The following is a 19,840-nucleotide window of genomic DNA, read 5'->3' as shown; positions in this document are numbered from 1 at the left end:
AATTATGACAATAATCTCTCTGATTAAAAAATCCTTATCAAGGATGCCAATCTGTGAACCCTGCGCTTTCGTTGGGTCTCACTTCTCTGTCTCACGGGAAGGATGAGGAGCTGTCCCATGGTTGCAAAAATTACATAGTCAGTCATTCTGTTATGTTGCCACGTCATTACATGGAAGGTTAAAAAACGGTCCGGATGGAAAAAAATAAGGCAAAAGTTTTTCTAATCGGCGATGCTGGTTAGGGTATTCATGGTCGGGGGGTAATTTGATCCGTGGAATTGGTATCAATAGATCCTATTCTTAAACGTCATACGACATACTTTAATATATTTGATACATTATCTTCTCTCTCTCATGTCCAATGCTTCGTTCTCGGCCATGGCTGTACCTCCGACCAGATTTTATCTTCTGTGAATTTTAATTGCTTATTGAGGTTTTCGTGTTGGGATTTTTCAGGCTTATGATGAAGGAGGTCATTGACCTATCATTTGTTGGAATTGGAAGTGAAATATGATTTCTTTTTCGTTCTAAGTTTGGATGGCATTTGGGTTTCTGGTGGTCTGATGGAGCTAGGAATCCAATTACAGAACCTCGATTTCAATGGATTTTTTATGCTTTGACATGTTGTAGAGAGAAGTTTGCGGTTTTAATGGCGGTGGGAGCTGGTTTGACAAGTTCTTGCCTGTTGATTGGTTTTCTGTTTGATGGGTTTCAAGGAATTCTGGACAGGGTTTTTTTATGTTAGTTCTGTGTAGGAAGGGGTAGGAAGGTATGGACGAGGAGGCAAGCTCATGGTTGAGGAGGGCCAAATTCTCTCGGTCGGTTTATCACATATTGGATTCTTCGGGATTGAGTTCCATCCCATTATACCTTCAACTGGATCTAGATTTGAGATTGAGGTCGAGGGCTACCGTTCAACAAGAAGATCGTGATTCCTTATTGAATTTGACGTCGACCACTAAGGGATAGCAGTTCCCAGGTAACTGTGGGGTTAACCGTGATTCTATGGTTACAAGGGGTGCAAGTTTGGCCCCGACAGCTAAATCCACCCTGGTCCCTAACATTTATTTATTCAAAATTTTCGCCCTGAAATTTTTTACCCTGATTCAGGGTCAGGGTGGGTAAGAGTTGATGTCTTTGGCCCGCTCAACCCACCTTGAACCTGACTCTAATTTTTTATCTTGAGTTTAAGCTTTGGTTTTTGCCCTTGATGTTGACTTTGGATTTTTTGTTTTCTTAAGATGTTCTCCTCTTTGTTTAACATGACAACGATTTTGAGATTTTCGAATTGTTTGCCTCATTAAGATAATCTCTTTATTTATCATACAAATGATTGAAATTTTTTAGATTATTTGTTTTCTTATGATGATCTCCTCTTTGTTTAACATAATAATTGGAGTTATTTATATTATTTGAATGTTTGCTTGAGGATGTTTTCCTCATGACAAGTAATTTGTGACTTTGTGTTTTTATCTCCTCTTTATTATGAATATATTTTTTTTATATTTTAGTTATTTTATATTTTGTAGGGTCAAGGTTAGGGCATTCCCGACCCTTGATGGCAAACCAAGGTCAGGGCCAAGGCCAATTAGGGTCATCCTGACCCGACCTTGAAAAATCAGGGCCAATCAGGGTAGGTAAGAGTTCGGCTGAACCCTGAAGGATTGGGCCTGGGCTGAAGTCTTGCGGCCCTGAGTCAGGGTCAGGGTGGGTTTGGGCCCAATTAAGGGGACTCAGGGTTGGGCTAGGGTTTTAAAAAACCCGGGCTAGCCCAACCCAGCCTTGTTGCACCCCTAGTGGCTATCTGACTTCAATGGGTTCCGATTTCCAACATTTACCATCATACGTATTCAATACTTTGTGTATAATTTCGATGTCATATGTATTCAATAAAATAAGTATTATTCTAAATCAACGTATTAGAATCATGTCCTTATATCATATGGTTCAAAAAACAACCCTTATAAGATTCTTATATGAGGTGACCAGCCAGAAAATCCAACCCTATAAAATAAAATAAAATAACGAAGCAAAAGCCCAAAACCCACAGTTCACTCGCCCCTTGTTCTTCGTCTCACTTTTCAAGCCCTAACCCTTTCTCAGATTCGCTATTTGCCGACCCATTCCTCTTCTACGTCTCCGACTGTGATTGCAGAGGCCCAAAGTTGAAGAGGAATCAATTGCAGCCTTGAAGTGACTCCAGTCGAGGAGGAATCGACTCCGACAGCCTTGCAGTGAGCCCCTTCATCTTCTCCACTTCGCCCGTAGTAGGTGAGTCACTTCCCAATCCTTGATTTCTTAGTCTATTTGGCAACCCAATATTTCATTGATCACTGCTATCGCATCATCTTCCTCCCCTCGTTTTAATCCAAAACCATTGCTCAGAGAATCCTCCAAGTATTTCGAGAACCATCCACGAGATTACAAGAGCAGCTATCTGGCTAGAGTTGCTGTCTCCTTCAAGCAACTTCCTTGCAAAAAATCAGTGTTTTGATTTCCCACTTACTGACGCCTTCTCCCATCATGTTAAATTTTTTTTAACAGGCCAAGCACAACTTTTTGCCTCTCTCTCTCTCTCTCTCCCTCTCCCCTAGAATACTAGTCGAGAAGAAGCATTCATGGTCTGTTAAACCTTTTTTTTTCTTTTTTCTTGCCTTTTCTTCTCAGGGCATCTGGGGTAGTTGCAGTTTACAGAGGGATATCCTCTCGCACGCGGCTTCGTGATTTGGCTCAGGTTAGGGTCTCTCTTTCTTGTTCTCCGAAATTTATATATGTTTTGCCATTTTGTATTTTTTTGTTCTTTTTTTTTTCCCTCTCAAAACAAATTCCTCCTTTTTTTCTGTTCTGGTGTTTGGAATTCTCGTTGTACTCTGAAATATTTCTACGGTTCTATTCAATTGTGAGGCTTCCTTTTCGATAAAATCATTGATTACATGCTATTATTTTGTTTATTAGGTGGTGTACATGTTTGTTATACAGTGAATATATGCCCAAAACGGGTGTATTAAACATGTACTGTATCTTTGTTGTACACGTTTTATTACGCCTGATTTTTGAAGAGTATTATTGCTGTACGTATTTGTACCCGTTTTATTGTCGTTCCCGGACTTACTAACTATGGCCTACAATGGCTAAAGTTGTAGTGACTGTTCAGAGTTTAGGGAATGGAGGGTTTTGATAGAGTGGACAATCATGTCGAAGGTGTCGAGGAGAAGCCAAAAACAAAGCACAAGGGGAAACATGACAAACCGAAGCCATGGGACGACGATCCAAACATTGATCACTGGAGGATTGAGAAGTTTGATCCGACATGGAATGATGGTGGAATGCTCGAAGTTAGTTCCTTCTCAACATTGTTTCCTCAATACAGAGGTAACCATGTATTCACAATTCCTCCCTTTTTTGTTCTCAAATTCTAAGATTTTATTCCTTTTTCCAGGGCTATCTATATTTACACAGTTGCTTCTATGTTGTTGAGTTAAGATTGCATTAGTAAGTTGCATAACTTTAGGGCATTTGGATTCAGGAAAGCCTATCCTTGAAACGGCATCAATTCTGCTGATAGAAGAGTAGGAATTGCTCTTGTTTGAATATGCTAATGTCCTCAATTGAATCCCATGTTCATGATTAAAGAAGACATTACAGATATTTATTTTATTTTATTTTTTGAGTGGGGGGTGTCTTTGAAACCCAACCATTCTGTCTTTTGAAAGGAAAACAACCTTAATTGTTCACTCTCGACATTGTCCCCGATTCCCTTTTCCATTCCCAAATTCTAGATCATTATTGTGTTGGATTGAGATGGCCATTGAGAGGGGGTGAATCAGTGGTGACCAAAAACTCTATCCCAACTTGCTCTTTCTTCAATTCTCTTGTTGGTGTCACTGGTGCTCAAGCACATTCACATACATACACCTCGCAACCATGTGGCCAGGTCTACCATGTGTAGACATCCATATATATATATATATACACGGCTATTCACTAACCAGACATCACATAACCCATCCTACACATATAATATAGCAATGCAAATACATAGGGGCACACCACAAGTGATGCAGTTGCACGATGGACTTAGGAAAGAAATATCTTTTGATTTGATTTTCTATTGTTTTAGAAATAATTTCTTTTTAAATTAGCTAGCTTCTAATTTTAGAATAGTTTCCATTTTCAAGTAGTTTCCATTAATTGTTTGATTTTTCCTTTATATTAGTCATGTAATAGAGAAGAACTCAGTTTTAGATTTGAATGAATTTGAGACTATGTTTTGGTTGAAGTCGATGGCGGCCATGGATGCTTTCTTTCTCCCCCTTCTCTAATATTCTCTACCCATCTCTCTCTTCTGGTTTCTCTTTTCCCTTCTCTGATATTCTTCTCTTCTTCCAATCTACCGTTCTATATTACTGTTCCTTTCTCTCTTAGTGCGATACCTGCAGCCCTCCACAGTTAAATTGAGCTCCCTCAATCCTCAACTTTTGTGGCTGAAATTTGGTATGTACAATCCTTACCTAAAGGCGACTTAACCTGGGAAGTTGGGCATCTACGTCTCACCTGTGTGGTGACATCCAACCCTTTGAAGGAACCTGCAACTGTGCTGTCCGTTTGATCTGGTTTCAGAAATTCCTTTCCGCTTATTGGAAGGCTATTGAATCTATTTGAAGGAGGGATTCAAGAGGGCTGAGAGAGGGAAAGTTATCCCTTAAATCTGGGTTCACTTGATGCCCCTCCACTTGCAACTACCGCTGATTCCAATTTTCAGAACTTGTTATTCCAAGTATTGCTTGAACCCTTGAGCTGTACTAGTTTGGAATGGTCCAGCAGGCTAAGGCGACAGTAGATCTGAAATTTTAGAGCTGTTGAGAGAGATTTCAAAGGCTGAAGCTTGATTTCCTCTTGGGTGTTCCACCGCCCCCTGTTTTGGCTGTCTAGAGGTTGAAGACAACCCCAACAGAATCGTGAGTTACTAATTCATTCTCTTTTATTCTGATTTCCTGTAATACCCTTCTGTCTACCTTTAATTCTCCCATCTCCCATATTTCTATTTGTTTCCTATTTTATCCCCACCAGATAACTATTAATCCCCTTTATGTCCATCTCCCAAGTAGCACATTATAATTTCTGTTTATTTACAACTTTGCCATTCCCTTAAACTTCAGTTTATTTACAAAACTGCCATTACTCTTTATATTTTGAATTTACTACTTTGTTGTGGGCCCTAAGCTATCCGATTCCTGTTCTTGGAACCCGGATCCGCATCAACAAGATAAGGCTTATGCGGTTTGGGAGTGTGCCTACATCCATGGTGCAAATATCCGCTTGGGCTACAACCCAAATTCAACCTTGGTACAAGGCATAATACAATAATTCGACCACGCCCACAGTCAAGAGCACCAACCCCCAGTTTATATGGAACCAACCACAGAGGATCTACAACCCCTAGTTTATGCAGCTACAACTGCAAGGGAGCACTTGCCCCCAATTTAGGTAGGCACCTATTACCAAGGAGCACCAACCCTTGCTATTGAACACCCACTTGATAGCCTAGATGATTACAAGCAAATGGACTTGTAACAATGTCCCAATTTAAAGCTCAAACTATGCTAGGCATTTCATCAAGCGCATTGCCTAAGCTCTAGTACATATGAACGAGAGACTTGTGCTGAAAAACCTCTCTCGATCTACATCAATTTCCCTTGATTCGCATATGCGAGCTTACTCAAACTGCTAAGACTATCAAGGTTCTTACCCCCTACTTCTCTTTTTGATTACTAAGCTACTGAGAGATATACCAAAAGACATAATGGCTGATAGGAATTAGATAAAACCATCTCAAAACTAATCTTAGTTCTGAAGCCAAACAACAGAAAACAATGGTGTGGCTAAACAACACTCCTACTGCCAATAACACTATTTATATTGAATGCTATAGTTCTTCTATAAGCACAAATTGTTCTGTATGCCTCTCTTATGTGATTCTTCTATGCTCATTTACATTTAATTTAGCCAAGGTTTGTAATCTCGTTTTGTTTCGGTGTTTTTAAAATCATTGAAATACCAATATTTTCTGCTGAAATCGTGGCAAGTTGATGTAATTTTCCCCCCTTTCTCCCGAATGACTGTTTCGGGGGTCAAATAGCCATCTTATTATTTGAAACTTGGTGGGAATATTGTTTTAAGGTAAATAGAACATATTTAGAACTTGATTTTGCTAAAAAAAATGACACAATGGTGTCTTAGAGTTGCACCCTTATTTGTGTAGAAACGCAACCCTAAAACAATGTAGAAGATGATGGAAAAATAGGAATAAACAATGCACACAGATTTACGAGGTTCGGCAAGATTGCCTACGTCCTCGGTGAGATGAGATCCTGCTTCACTATCAATGGAGAATAGGATTATAATGCTTGGCCTCACGCCTCTTAATATTACTTGCATTATAGAGAAAGAAACCCTCACTATGAATATATAGTGAAAAAACCCTAATCCGGAAGTCGAGGCGCCTGCACCAGTACTCTGTGCATTAAAATGTGACGGAATACAAGACATTGTACACCAACAATTTGGAAGTAACCATCGAATTGTTCTATATATGTTATGTAATATTGCCTATTCTACACATTGTTTTACTAATATAGGACAGAGTATGGTAGTAAAATTACTAAACAATGCATCCATCCCTTGAATGTGTGTAGAACTTCAACAATGGCAGTCCTTTGACTTGAATGTGGTGTGGTCCTTGTCCTTGAGGTGATGATGTGGCGAAAATTTGTAGTTGGAGGTTGATTTGAGTTTTGCAAGTAAAAGGAGGTGAAACTAGCAAAATGAGGTTGAAATTTCAACCCCATTTCCCGAGACATTGGCTTAAATAGTACTTGGAATGTATCATTTTGCCGAAACAACACAAGTAGCATCGAAATATCAGCAAAATGCTGAAATTCCAATTGAAATATTGCTTGTTGCTCATTTCGCCCCTCATTGCGTTTTGGTAAAAAAAAAAAAAAAAAAAAAAACAGTGAAATTAGGTAGATTTCAGCGAGATATCGCCGAGTTCTTGAACCATGAATTTAGCTGCTCTTTATGTTTCCCCTGCTGTATTGATTTCCAGTGACTTGAAAATTCACAAGATAAGAATTATGATCCAATCCCATGGATATGAGGTGGAATGACGCCTCATATCCAGGTCTGATCAAATATTCAAAAGTAAAGACAAGGATTTGTCTCTGAGTATTAAGACCCAGATTCCACAGATTTACCCTGTTTTCCCCCCTTGTTAACCTCGTAATTTGTCAACATGACTCTCTGGCCATTAGAAAATAGGAATTCCTAGATGCTATTGCATCACTTTGCATTAGGCCTATGCCTTGCTCATTTTGGAAGCATTGTTCATGGTCTATCTGTTGGACATTTTATGTCTACAGAAGACATTAACAACAAGGGAAAGGAAGGGAAGAGGAGATGTTTAAAAATGGAGATTGAGAAACCATGCATCTGGAGTTGGAATGAGGGAGATTCTGAAATTTCTGAAAGGGAACTTCGTTAACTGGTCTTACAGAGCAAGATTGGTCTATTAAATTTTATAACAAGCCTTGGTAGTGCTTATATAAGGTTCTTTCTTTGCATTCCTTTTAAATTGTATATCTACTTCTTTTCTCCCAAATGCTGTTTAGTCTCCGCTTCTACTTCATTCAATCTATAAATGGCAAAGATTATTTTCTGTGTCTATTTTAAAACAGTCGCATTGTTTATTTTTCAATGTTAGTCTTATGAGTTATTGTTAACCTTCACCTTTTTTTTTGGTGTCCTTCAGAAAAATACTTGCAAGAAGTATGGCCCATTGTGAAAGGTGCTCTGAAAGGACATGGTGTTTCGTGTGAACTCAATTTGGTAAGTTCTATATATATATATTTTGAGTAAAAATCCTTTAGAAGTGAGCTGTTGTAGTCAACAATTGTAGAGAAAATATTTCATCTGAGCTATTTAGGTTTTGTGAATTTCATTTTAACATGAAAATTTGGTTGAAAAAGTAAGGCATTTATCCTGGAGAGAAAAGTTTGGTTTTTTAAGGGTTTCCTAGGGTCATACAATTATGCAAGATGAGATTTTGGGAAGTTAGAATTAAAGATTTGGATGACGAGTGGATGTGTAATGATCTTTAACACCCCCTCCCGGGATCCCAAGGGGAAATTGATTTCTTCTCATTTCTAGATTCAAAGAATTAAAGATGATGGAAGACATTCAATATTTTGGGGGCATATTGATGGAAAAGTATAATTCCTGGGTGCCTGGACCATTCAACAGGTCTTGCTTCCTTGTAAATTATGACTTGTCATGTGTTATATGCTAATAGTATCAGGACCCACTATTAAATGTGTTCTAAACATCTCTCGTATAGACCAGATGTGGAAATAACGAGTATAAATAGATGATTTCAGAGTGCACTTCTTGTGCATCTAGACTGATGTTTTATGTGTATAATATTTAAGGTATGTTTATAGGTTCTGATCCTTTGGTTTTGTCGGCACATGGCATGTTAGAGCTACAGACTTGTGCGTGGATCTTGTTGCCCCATACTCGGGGGGTGGTCAGAAACTAGGGCGACACCGACAAGGCGCCCATCCCAAGAAAGGCACCTAGACTGCTGGTAAACACTGAATGCCAATAATGCAGATCTGAGAATAAAAAACTGACCTACCTTGCTGTGACTGAGAATCAATGGCAAAACACTAAATGCCAATAATGCAGATCTGAGAGATGGATCTGCTGGTAGTGGGAAGAGGAAGTGCTTGCGGAGAGAAGAAAGCCTGCAGGATAGGAAATAGAGAAGGGGAGAGAGGACAGGGAAGGAAAAGGCAACAACCTCACTTTAAAATTTAACTAATTCTTAATCCATTCATTCAAATTGTAGGGAGGCTGATAATCGCTTTTCAATATGTGAAAAGAAACAGCTTTTCAATATGTGAAAAGAAAGTAGAAAAAACTTCTTCCAGCCTAAGGCTAAGAGGGAGTTTCCTGATCTAATCAAAAAAGCTGGAAACAAGGAAACAAAGACTCTACGCAGGAAAAGGACATTATAAGATTTGAGTTCAATCCTTACTACATTACTTAGAAGTAGAATAATTTAAAAACCCAAATAAGATCCCCCTGGTTGGTTGGGAATATATAACAACTTTGCCTTTTTATCAACTAAATGGGGTTGGCTACATGGATCTTTCCCAACTAAATGGAGGAAATTCTCTTGAAGCAGGCACAAGAGGTCTCTTACTTGGGGCACAGCAAGCAAAGCGAAACTGGCTATTTTGGTTCTTTCAATATGAATCAAATCACTCCTCCATACGGGAGCATCCAAAGGCCTTTGTTGACTATGGCCACGCTGTCTCAAACAACTTTCTCGTAGCTTATCATGTATCGTAGTTACTCCCAAATCACGGGAAAGGGGAAGGGGGGATCTTCTGGAACGCCAGCAGAGGGCGAGGACTTTTTTCCATACAGAAGAGGAGAAGGGGGCATTCAAAGAAGAGGTGGTTGGTATTTTTAGAGCCAGTCCAACAAAGGCAGCATGAGGGGGACACATGGATGTGGCGGTGAATAAGGAAAGTTTGGGTTGGGAGATAGTTGGAGAGGGCTCTCCAAATGGCGAAGCTGTAACTTGCTGCTCTAAATATCACATTTATTTTTATGAATCGGAACTACAATGCTTCTCCATTCATCTGGCATTTCCCTTATGGTCGATTGCTCATTATCTTATGAAACAACTTGGTTAGCTAAGATAGATCACAAATTCCTAAGCTCTTCCACACTTCTATCGGGACCTCATCTAGGCCTTTCCTGCGCCTACTTTCATCATCCTTAAAGTTTCTTTTACTTTAGAGTTTAGACAACCTCTATGGTTGGCTCAAGATATAGTTCCTGAAATTCAAGAATCTTGTTGCTGCAAGCCTTGCAAAGTCTTCAACTGGGCCAACTAGAATTCTCCATACGCTAGATCTGGTTTTGCGATAAGGTTCCTGATTTGTAAGAACTCTAGTAACTGCAAACTACAAATTTCCTTCACCTGGATCCCACAGGTGCTGTTTTTTAGGAATGCAGAACACACAAGGGGTGGAGTGGCCCACCTAATCTTCACATGTTACTGTTCACATTCGTTACTGTTCATGTGAACAGTAACTGGTTCAATAATAAACCAGATTAAGCCATAAAGGTTCAGATCTGGTCAAACCAGCCTAAACTGCAAGAACTGATTCCCCCCCCCCTCCCTTCTTTTTTCTAAGAGAATAGTGCCTCAGCCAACTGCAAATTGTCACCAAATGCCTGGCAATTACATTGATCTCACACTGTTATAGCCTTTTCTAATATGGGCTTGGGGTTTACCCTTTTCTTCTTTTCCTTGTCATGTGTGCGTATTTTCTGTGTTCTCATCATCCGTCTTCCTATTCTTACTTTTCTAATACATGTTTTTTATGTGATCTTTAAAGAATCAGTTCTGTCTTTTTTGACTTAAGTCATGAGTTGCCAAGCACTTTTATTATAGATGGTTGGTAATAACCTCTGAAAAGCATTCAGAAGATATTTTTATTTATTTACTGAGCTGTTTAGATTCAGATATCAAGAACCTTCTTTAAGTAGCTTTGATTTGATAGTGGTACTCCACTTGTTTTGTATTGCATTTTGTGTTTGTTTTGTTTTATCAATTGTAATCTCTTTACTGATCAGGTTGAAGGATCCATGACTGTTTCAACAACCCGGAAGACAAAGGATCCATATATCATCATAAAAGCTAGGGATCTGATGAAGCTTTTATCAAGAAGTGTTCCTGCACCGCAGGTATACTTGTTATTTATGACTTCTCTGTTTCTCTCATAGTTCATGGAATATTTTGAACACTTGAAACCCAGATTAAACACCTTTATCTTTTGTTTGATGGGTTTATTGGGCTTAAATTTTCAGTTGTGAAATTTTCTTATGTGAATATATATGTAGTCATGACTCATGAGTACCTATCTTCTGTTTGTTAGACATAATTATTTGTGAGCATCCTTTCAATATAAATAGCCAGTTCTAATGCCATTCCTTGACTTAGTAGGCAATCAAGATACTAAATGATGAGATGCAATCTGACATTATAAAAATTGGCGGCCTCGTTCACAACAAGGTAACTCTGACATTCTCTTAATTGGTCAGGTGTAATATTTGCATCTTTTTCAACCTTGTGATGACCATATTTGATGTTATCATTGATATATATATTCACTATTTGTTGATAATATTTCTGTAGTTCATTGGATTGCTTTGGATTCTTTTTGAGTGTGGTACTCAACCTTAGCTAGAGCTGTTCATTGGCCGGGTAGAAATGTTAGCCTGGAACCTGTGTAATATTCATGCTGGGCTGATAGTGTGGGCCAGGAATTGCCTCCACTCACCATTACTTCTATCTTATCTCTTCCATCAGCGTTCAGCTCTATTTTTGAGTAATGATCTATGGGTATTAATGTGGTAATGCCTGTCCAGTTCAATAATTTGTCCTATTTTAATATCTATGTGGTATGAGCTTGTAAATTCTTTGGGTTTTATTTGTAATGGACTGGATTTTAATTTTAAGGCCCAATTGTGGGGTCTAATTAGGTGTACGGAAAGAAATGCTTAAGGTCCATTAGGTAATGTAGTTGCCTTTAGTTTAGTCATTAAAGAGCCATATTTTGGTTGGTTGTGTTGGACCCAAGTTGGACCCAAGTTGCTTAGAAGTTATCTAGAAGAGTTAGGCTTCAACTATACTAATTAGTTAAGTATTTTAGAGTCCTTGTTAGTTAAGCTAGTCTAGCTACCTAAGAGTTTTAATTTGGGAGACTTTCTTTTGTTTTCTTATAGATATGTATCCCACTCTCCACCCCACCCCACCCCACCCCACCCCACCCCTCATGACGATACCTGATGGTTAATGTAATTAAATATAGAGTTTGGATTTGAATTGTGTAGCCAAGAAGGCTTTGTCTTTCACTCCTCTCATATCGCTATCATCTTTCTGTTCCCTTTCTTTCCCCAGTGTAGGCTACTGAAATCACGAAATCCGCAAACCTTTTGCAGCACTGTTTTTTAAGAAAATAGTTTAGATCTAGGCCTGTGGAGTTGCTGATCTGATTTCTGAGTCCTTGACTAAAATCTAGGAATGGCTGGCTGCAATTTGTGGCTTCCAAAGTAGTTTGCTGTAAAAATTAGATTTGTTATTCGTTACTTGTTTTCATTGTCTTCTTTCCTCATGTTGCAAATATCTTTGAGCTCAATTTTTTCAGGGGATAGAAGTAGGATATGCAAATGATGTTGGACTTCTGAATAATCTCTTTGGTCAGTAGTAGTATAGTTATTAAAACTGACCTAGTTGTTAATCTGGAAATGCCCATTTGTGTCATTCTGGTTGCTGCTCGGATGCATACTTTGTAAGTCCTTGCACTGGTAGATGATGTTGTATACAATTACAACAATCTCTGCCGTAACCCTTTCAATTTATTTTTTCCTTAAGGTCTTCTGACTTGTGACACTTCTTTACTCCTTTTTTGAAATCTCCTTACTGATAATCCTGCCAATCACAAAATAAAAAATTTCTCACATAATCTCCTCACTTGGTGAAGCTTCCCCATATTCCACATTGACCACTGCTAAGGAAGATTCATTGAAATCACACAAGAAAAATATACAGATGATTAAATGGAGAACAATTTGTGCTAGCAAATCCGTAAACATAAAAGATGTACTCTTATATTATTATTCTTCAGATGGAAACACAAAAATAAAGAATTTATCATAACACTCATACTTCAGATAAGCCCATCTAGACATGGAATAATTCTCAAGAATCACATCACAGGAAGAAAGCAACTGATGTAGATAAGTCACTTGGGCTTATTTTATTGCAAATAAGCCTTGGATTGTGTTATATATGTGTTGGGCCTTTGATCCCATGGGTTTTCTTTGAAATGAGCCACTTTAATAGGCCTAAAATATGGGTAGAGGGTAGGAAAACGAGATTTTATTTATTAGTTTAATTAGTTGCTATTTAATTCAATAAAGGCCCATTAGGCCATTAGTTGGTTGTAAAGTCTTATATGGACTATTAGTTAGTCCTACTCCATGTTGAAGTCATAAAGTCAGGTCCTAGTCCTATTTTGAATTCTTAATTGTAGTAGGAGTGTTTAGTCCTATTGGGAAACTAGCTCCTAGTTGTAGTAGGAGTGTCTAGTCCTGTTGGGAAACTAGCTCCTAGTATTAGTATGATTGTAAATTGTCCTTCTATAAATAAAGAGGCATATGTACCATTATTGGACAGATTTGAATGAAAGAAAGTTTGCATTTATGAAAGAAAGTTTGCAACTAAATGCTTGTAGCAGCTGAGATAGCTGTGGGTGAGAAGCCCAGGCTGAGATAGCCATTTCCTTTATTCTCTTTTACCCTTCTCAATCCCCCATCTGTTTTATTATTTTATTTTATTTTATTTGCTGTGACATTCAAGACGTATAGTTTAGATTTTGATAAAAGTCTCCGGAAATCAGGAACCGATCAGCAATCCTAGTGGGTATAGGATAGAGATCGATCTCTGCTCTCTCTCTTATGTACGCTGTTCAGCCAGGTCTTCAATCAGGGTATTCCAGGCCTTATAAGGGTCCCACGATCCTTACCTAGTCACTGTTGGAAGCATTCGGCTGCTGTTCTTAAATGTTCTTTTCAGTTTTCTCTTCTAGGTCAGAAAATCAAGAAAGCTTGTAACTTCACAACTAGCCGTCAGAGTCCTCTTAACTTTGGGGGTTTTTGTACCCTCCCTAGGGACTATTTACGCCCAAGAGTGCAACTCAATCGGACTCCTACAGCCCTGGCCGCACCTCTCTCTCTCCAGCTCTATAACAGGTCTTTCTCTCTCCTATCGGGTTACGTTTTGGGCTGGTTTTGCTCCTATATGGGTATTGTATCCTTGAGGATTTATTTGATGGTATTATTTCTTTGTTTCTTACTTCTATTTGTATTGTTTGGGGTTATAAAATGTGGAGTTAGTTACTTGTAATCTACTCCTGCATTAACAACCTTTCAAGGAATAAATGGCACTCCTTTTGTAAAATAGAGAAGACTCTTATGTGATAATTCTTCAGATAAAAGCACAAAATAAAAGTGCTCATAAAACTCATACTTCGGATATGCCCATCTAAACTTGTGGCTCCTTCTATGAAATCTCACTTGTTCCTTCAATGGTTGCTTTCTTCCTCTGGTATTTGATTTTTAAGAATTGTGTTATCGGTTAAGGAGAGAAATAGTTGAATTTTATTTTAATCAGAGGGTTGCGTTTGAGTTTTCCATTGAAAAGGATTAATGTTCTTTCCTTTTTTGTATATCAATTCATTAAAAAGCTTAAGCTATAGGGAGATGGAACTTTTTTTAAGCTTTAGGAAGATGTAGCTTTTTTCCATGTTGAAACAGCACCTAGTTTCTTTTTCATTTTAGGTATTTAGCATAAGTAGAAGGCTAGTGGCTTCTATTCAGGGAATTTCTTGTATGGTAAAGTAAAATTTCCTTTTCTTTGACTTGATACCAGTAATGGATGTGAAAAATTATGCACTAATTCATTGACCCTTAATTGCTTTGAATGTGCATGGCAGTAACGTTTTACGAGAGTGATTGGAAAATGAACTGTGAGATTGCAATGATAGCTCTTTTTAGTAGACACATTATGAACCACAGTTGTTAAAATGGAAATGGACGGAAAAACAGAAACTAGAAATGCCCCAAAATCAGATAGTTAAGCTTTTTTAACAACTCATACCCCTAAGGCTAAATTTTTCTGGTGGGGCCACCCGTCTAAGGCTAAAATGTTGGCCCACATAATTGTGCCATGTGGAAGGATGATGTGGCAATTCTGAACCTTGGATGTCCAGGAAAGTATCTGGATTGATCGTGTATCAAATTTTAGTGGAATATTCAATCATTAGCCCTCCCATTCTATGGATAGTTGGTGCACCATTTGGGTAGTGCAGAACGTTTCAGTGCTTTATTTTGTCGTGTAGCAAATGCCAAATGGATAACTCCTGGCATGTGAGTTGGGGGGGGGGGACCTTGGGGTATAGTTGCCTGCCAAATTTCAGCCCACTTGACTGGCCATGTGGCAGAAATAGGTGTGCCACCTAGATATTCCTCTCTGGCCCAACAGAACCCATTCCTAACCCCAACACCCCCCCCACACCCAAAAAAAAAAAAAAAAAAAAAAAGAAAAGAAAAAAGGAATGGAAAAACAAAACAACCCTTCTTTAATGACAGGGAATGCCCTGCATTTACTTTGTGATATCATCTTTTCGTGTGGGAAATGTGTCTTTGTAGCTATTATATCACAGTATATATTGTGGCCCTGCCCAAATGCTTGATATTCTGCTAAGAAAAAGAGATACAGAACACCACAGTCAACCTCTAGTGCTACAGCATATTTAACAGTGAAACCAAACTGATAGTGTGGGCACTGACCAAATGTGCTGATGGACTTTATGACATGCCTAATTTATTAGATCCTGTAGCTGTAAGAGTTTATAGTTTTGTGGGGACATAATCACATAACTACCTTTTCTTCTCATAGGGTGGGTAATTTTGTGGCTTGGCTTTCCTCTCCATTCTTTTCCTTAATACATTTGTTTTTTCAATGGGCAGTTAGGCAGTTTGTTTATTGTGATGGAATGGATATAATAAATGTTGTCTTCCACAGGAAAGATTTGTTAAACGTAGGCAGAATCTTATTGGCCGCGATTCAACCACACTGAAGGTATTTATTACTACTGAATATAATGACTGACGTGCTATATAAAGTTTCTCCATATTTCTTCTGACAGTTGTTGCTCAACTTTCTTCTTGATGCAGGCTATTGAGATTTTGACTGGATGCTATGTTCTAGTTCAGGTATATCATCTAGGCTTCCTCCTTCGACTGTTATGCTACTACTTGTCAACAGTTAAAAGGCCGACAGACTTTCCCATGTTGCTTGTAAATGGTAGGGGAATACAGTTGCTGCTATGGGTTCAATCAAGGGTCTGAAACAACTTCGGAGGATTGTTGAAGATTGTATGCAGAATAAAAAGCATCCCATTTACCACATCAAGGTGATTGGGCTATGATAGGGATAACAATTGTTTGTTCTGTCCACTCAGTAATCATCTTCCAACGGTTATTTCATTTCCATAATGTTCTCCAAGTGAGAGAATAAGAAAGCACTAACTCCCACATTGAGGTGACTGGGTTGCTTTGCTGGTTCTGCTAGTGTTTCCCAGTCTCCAAAGATTCATGTTGGTTCCCTTTGTTTTTTCTGACAAATAGGAGCTCATGATCAAACGGGAGCTTGAAAAAAATCCAGAACTTGCAAATGAGAGCTGGGATAGATACCTTCCCAAGTACAAGAAGTAAGGCATCAACCCACAATTGTGCTTTTGTTTGTCTGTTTTCCATTCATTTTCTGCATATTTTATGCATTCAGAATTCATTTTGATATTTCATGTTTTATGTCCAGGAAAAATGTTAAGAGAAAGAAAGTTAAGGGTAAAGAGAAGAAACCTTATACGCCCTTCCCCCCTCCTCAACAGCCCAGCAAGGTAATGTAAATGCATAGCTTTTCTTTAGTTTTCCCCCTGCCTTCTATTTTTTCTTTGACTTTTAATCAAGAGATAGTTATTGGCAAGTGAATAGGAAATTTCTGTCACTATGCTTTTAGTTTCTGTTGTTTGCTATTTAAGTTTATTATTCTTCTTTTAGATATAGTACATTGGTAGAAGTATTTTGTATCTTTTACTAAATGTGAGATATTCGTGGTATCTTGAAACTGGCTTATTTTTCAGATTGATCTTCAACTGGAAAGCGGTGAATATTTCTTAAGTGACAAAAAGAAGTCAGCTAAGAAGTGGCAGGAAAAGCAGGAGAAGCAGGCAGAAAAAACAGCTGAAAACAAGAGAAAAAGAGAGGCTGCCTTTGTTCCTCCCAAGGTTTGATGAGAATCTTTTATCTGATGCAGTTCCAGTTGTTAGTACATAGCATCTTGTTTCTAACTTCTCTCTGATGTGGTTGTTGCAGGAGCCCACAAAGATGGACTCCAATAAATCTCAGGACGATAAGAATGATTTAGCCACCATAACAAAGTCATTAAAGGTAATTGATATGTGATCCGCACCTGATTCCATTGGTTTTAAATTACTGTTGAAATGCTGATGCTATACTATTGCATGTGAAAGAGGCTTCCATATCAAATATTCAGAACTCTGTTATGTTCAGAGAGCATAAAAAGCTAATCATACAAATTGGAAATTGTTATGCATTCTTAAAAAAGTTCTCCCATTGCAGGAAAAGTCGGATAAATTTGGGAAGCAGAATGTTATTGAGAATGTCAAGGCTGAAACATTCATTGCTAGTACAGAACCACTAAGCAAGAAGTCCAAGCGATCCAAATCTTAGGTAATCGCTCAAGCCGCAGCATGGATTCTGGAGGAATTCTTAATTGTTGATTGCTAATTTCTCACTGGAAAATGGGAATATCTTTTTGACATCGTCTTTGAGCAGAACATCTGAGAAATTTTCTGCTAACTATTTATCAAAGTGGGTATCGCAGTTTTTGAAGTTCGTCTTTTGTGGAAAAAATTTCATCATTAGATGTCAGTGATCTAAGGAGTGATGTTAATGTAGAATGCATCAAAAATTTATAAGGTGCAGTCAAATTAACATTGTTGTGCACCGTACAACTTTTTCTTTTTTTGATGAGCATATTGTACAGGAACTTTTGCTAGCCTTAATTTTTGGACAATTGGAGGAACCTCATCAGATGATTATTGGTACAGCATTGGCTGGTTAGCCGATTCTATTGTTATTCCATTGTTTGTAGCCATTGAAATGATTATTATTTTCATGTCGTACCTTTTTTTTTTTTTTGGGTGGGGGGGGGGTGGGTGGGGTGATGAAATAACATACCAAACCTATTGATTTAACTAAATATGGAGCATCTTGAATGTAGGGTCACAGGTCCACAACCGCTCCTATGAGCTTAGTTCTTTTACCATCACCGAGCCTGCCTTAACCGATCAATTAAACTTCTATAACCCCAAGCCGGGCCATGCTCAGGCTGGCAGATATTCGTTATCAAATGGGTTTCTCATTTCCATATTTGTGAGAAACTGTTATTGGCCAAGGTGGAAACCATTTGATAACGTAAATTAAAGCCTTAATTTTGATGAGGAATACAAGATGTGCTCTTTTGATTTGATTATTGGTAATATGCCATGCAACAAAAATAAGGTGGGAAACAGTTTTCTCCACCGCATTTCACCGCTCGCTGCAGAAGATGTGGACTCGAGGGTGTATAGGACTAAAATGGAAGGGGAAATGAACATATAGAGGGGATATGACATTTTTTTCCACGTGGCAAAACTTGTACTCATTGAGATTCTTTCCTGCAAGACCATGTGGGAAAAAATGTACCCAAAAATCCTTTTGTGCACCCTTCAATATTGGATCCATCTGTGTATATGGGTCCCATACAACATAATCGATCTACGGTGCAGAGATTGGATCATATATATTATGCATTGATGAATAAAAATCTATTTCTCATGAGAGGGAGAGAGATGAACTGTCATAAAATGTGTATAGTGTGCAACTCATGGAGGAATAACAAACTTATTTGGGATGGGAGAAGGGCATGAACTGCCAGAAAACGAGTAAAGTGTGCAACTCAGGGCTTATAAAATAAGCCTACATTGTCCTTCTCATATCAACCAAAGATCCAATAATATAGTTCTGTAAGAACATCCTTGTCTGTTAACCTCTCTAGCTAGCTTCAAGGTGATATACATGTTTCACTTCAAGAGTAATATACTCTCTTACATATCTGCATCAGTTAGCTAGAACTTCAAAATATATACTATTCCATCAATTAATAATTATAGTATATTTACTCATTTACTCTCCTTATGCATTTTTGATATATATCATCTCAGGGACATTTATCATATTAAGCTTTCAGGAAACAATGAATGTAATCGTCGGCGTCGTAGAAGGACAATTGTTCCTCATGGAAGTAAGGCCAAACATGACTGTTCGTCAATTGAAACGATTGATGAAAACCTCTAAGGGTGCTGAAGTGAGTAGGCAAGCTTTCTGGTACCATGGAATATTACTACAAGAACATCAATCTCTGGAATATTATGGAATACATGATGGAGCTTATTTGGATCTTGTCTATGAGCGCGATTTTACCGACTCAACCTTCACCATTGTTGCTAGGGTTGGGGTTTGGGAGTTTCCTAATTTGGTGGTGAGAGAAACAATGACTGTGACACAATTGAAGGAGATGCTTGTAGGGATAACACACATTGAATTATCAGCTATGAGGCTCTTCCATAAAACAGAAAAGATGGTGAATAACACTTTTCTCTACCATTATTTTGTCTCTCAGGGTTCATTGATTAGGGTTCATTTTAAACTTTCCAATGAACCACCTTCGGATGTCGATGAGGAATTATAATTTTCTTATTTTTCATATGTGATCAACCAAATCACACTCTAAGTCATCTTGTGATAGCAGTCCATAATTATAATTTCATTACTTTTTTTTATTGCAAATTAATATGTTAATTACCACTTTAATATAAAAATATCATAAATATACTATATGGTGAATATATGTGTGAGTGATGGATGGTAGAATTTCTAAGAAAACATTAGGTATTGATGATACATGGTCCATTAACAAGGGGAAGCAGCTTGTTCTCCCAGGCATGCCAAGTGGGCAAATCCTGATCATGGAATGGAAAGAAGGTACCATCACCATGCATCCATCATCATC

General features: G+C 38.1%; 1 protein-coding gene across 5 annotated transcripts; it reads left to right on the top strand.

Annotated features, from left to right (window-relative positions):
• Positions 1-2,008: 2,008 nt before the first annotated feature.
• Positions 2,009-19,617, top strand: LOC122074109 (KRR1 small subunit processome component). Of its 5 annotated transcripts, none has more exons than XM_042638947.1 (15): positions 2,009-2,271; positions 2,668-2,734; positions 3,138-3,372; positions 7,811-7,887; positions 10,714-10,824; positions 11,084-11,152; positions 15,728-15,784; positions 15,880-15,918; positions 16,014-16,118; positions 16,333-16,415; positions 16,523-16,604; positions 16,848-16,991; positions 17,080-17,154; positions 17,347-17,457; positions 19,019-19,617. In XM_042638947.1, the coding sequence occupies exons 3-14, from the start codon at positions 3,165-3,167 to the stop codon at positions 17,455-17,457; spliced, it is 1,161 nt and encodes a 386-aa protein (XP_042494881.1). In that variant the 5' UTR covers positions 2,009-2,271; positions 2,668-2,734; positions 3,138-3,164; the 3' UTR covers positions 19,019-19,617. The 5 variants fall into 5 exon arrangements, with proteins under 5 accessions (XP_042494881.1, XP_042494882.1, XP_042494883.1 ...); XM_042638948.1 differs by having other exon boundaries at positions 19,012-19,617; XM_042638949.1 differs by having other exon boundaries at positions 18,993-19,617.
• Positions 19,618-19,840: the final 223 nt, after the last annotated feature.

The sequence above is a fragment of the Macadamia integrifolia genome, chromosome 3, assembly GCF_013358625.1.
Source record: "Macadamia integrifolia cultivar HAES 741 chromosome 3, SCU_Mint_v3, whole genome shotgun sequence".
Taxonomy (NCBI): domain Eukaryota; kingdom Viridiplantae; phylum Streptophyta; class Magnoliopsida; order Proteales; family Proteaceae; genus Macadamia; species Macadamia integrifolia.
Note: the sequence above shows the minus strand (reverse complement) of the source record. Positions and strands in the feature narration are given on the sequence as shown.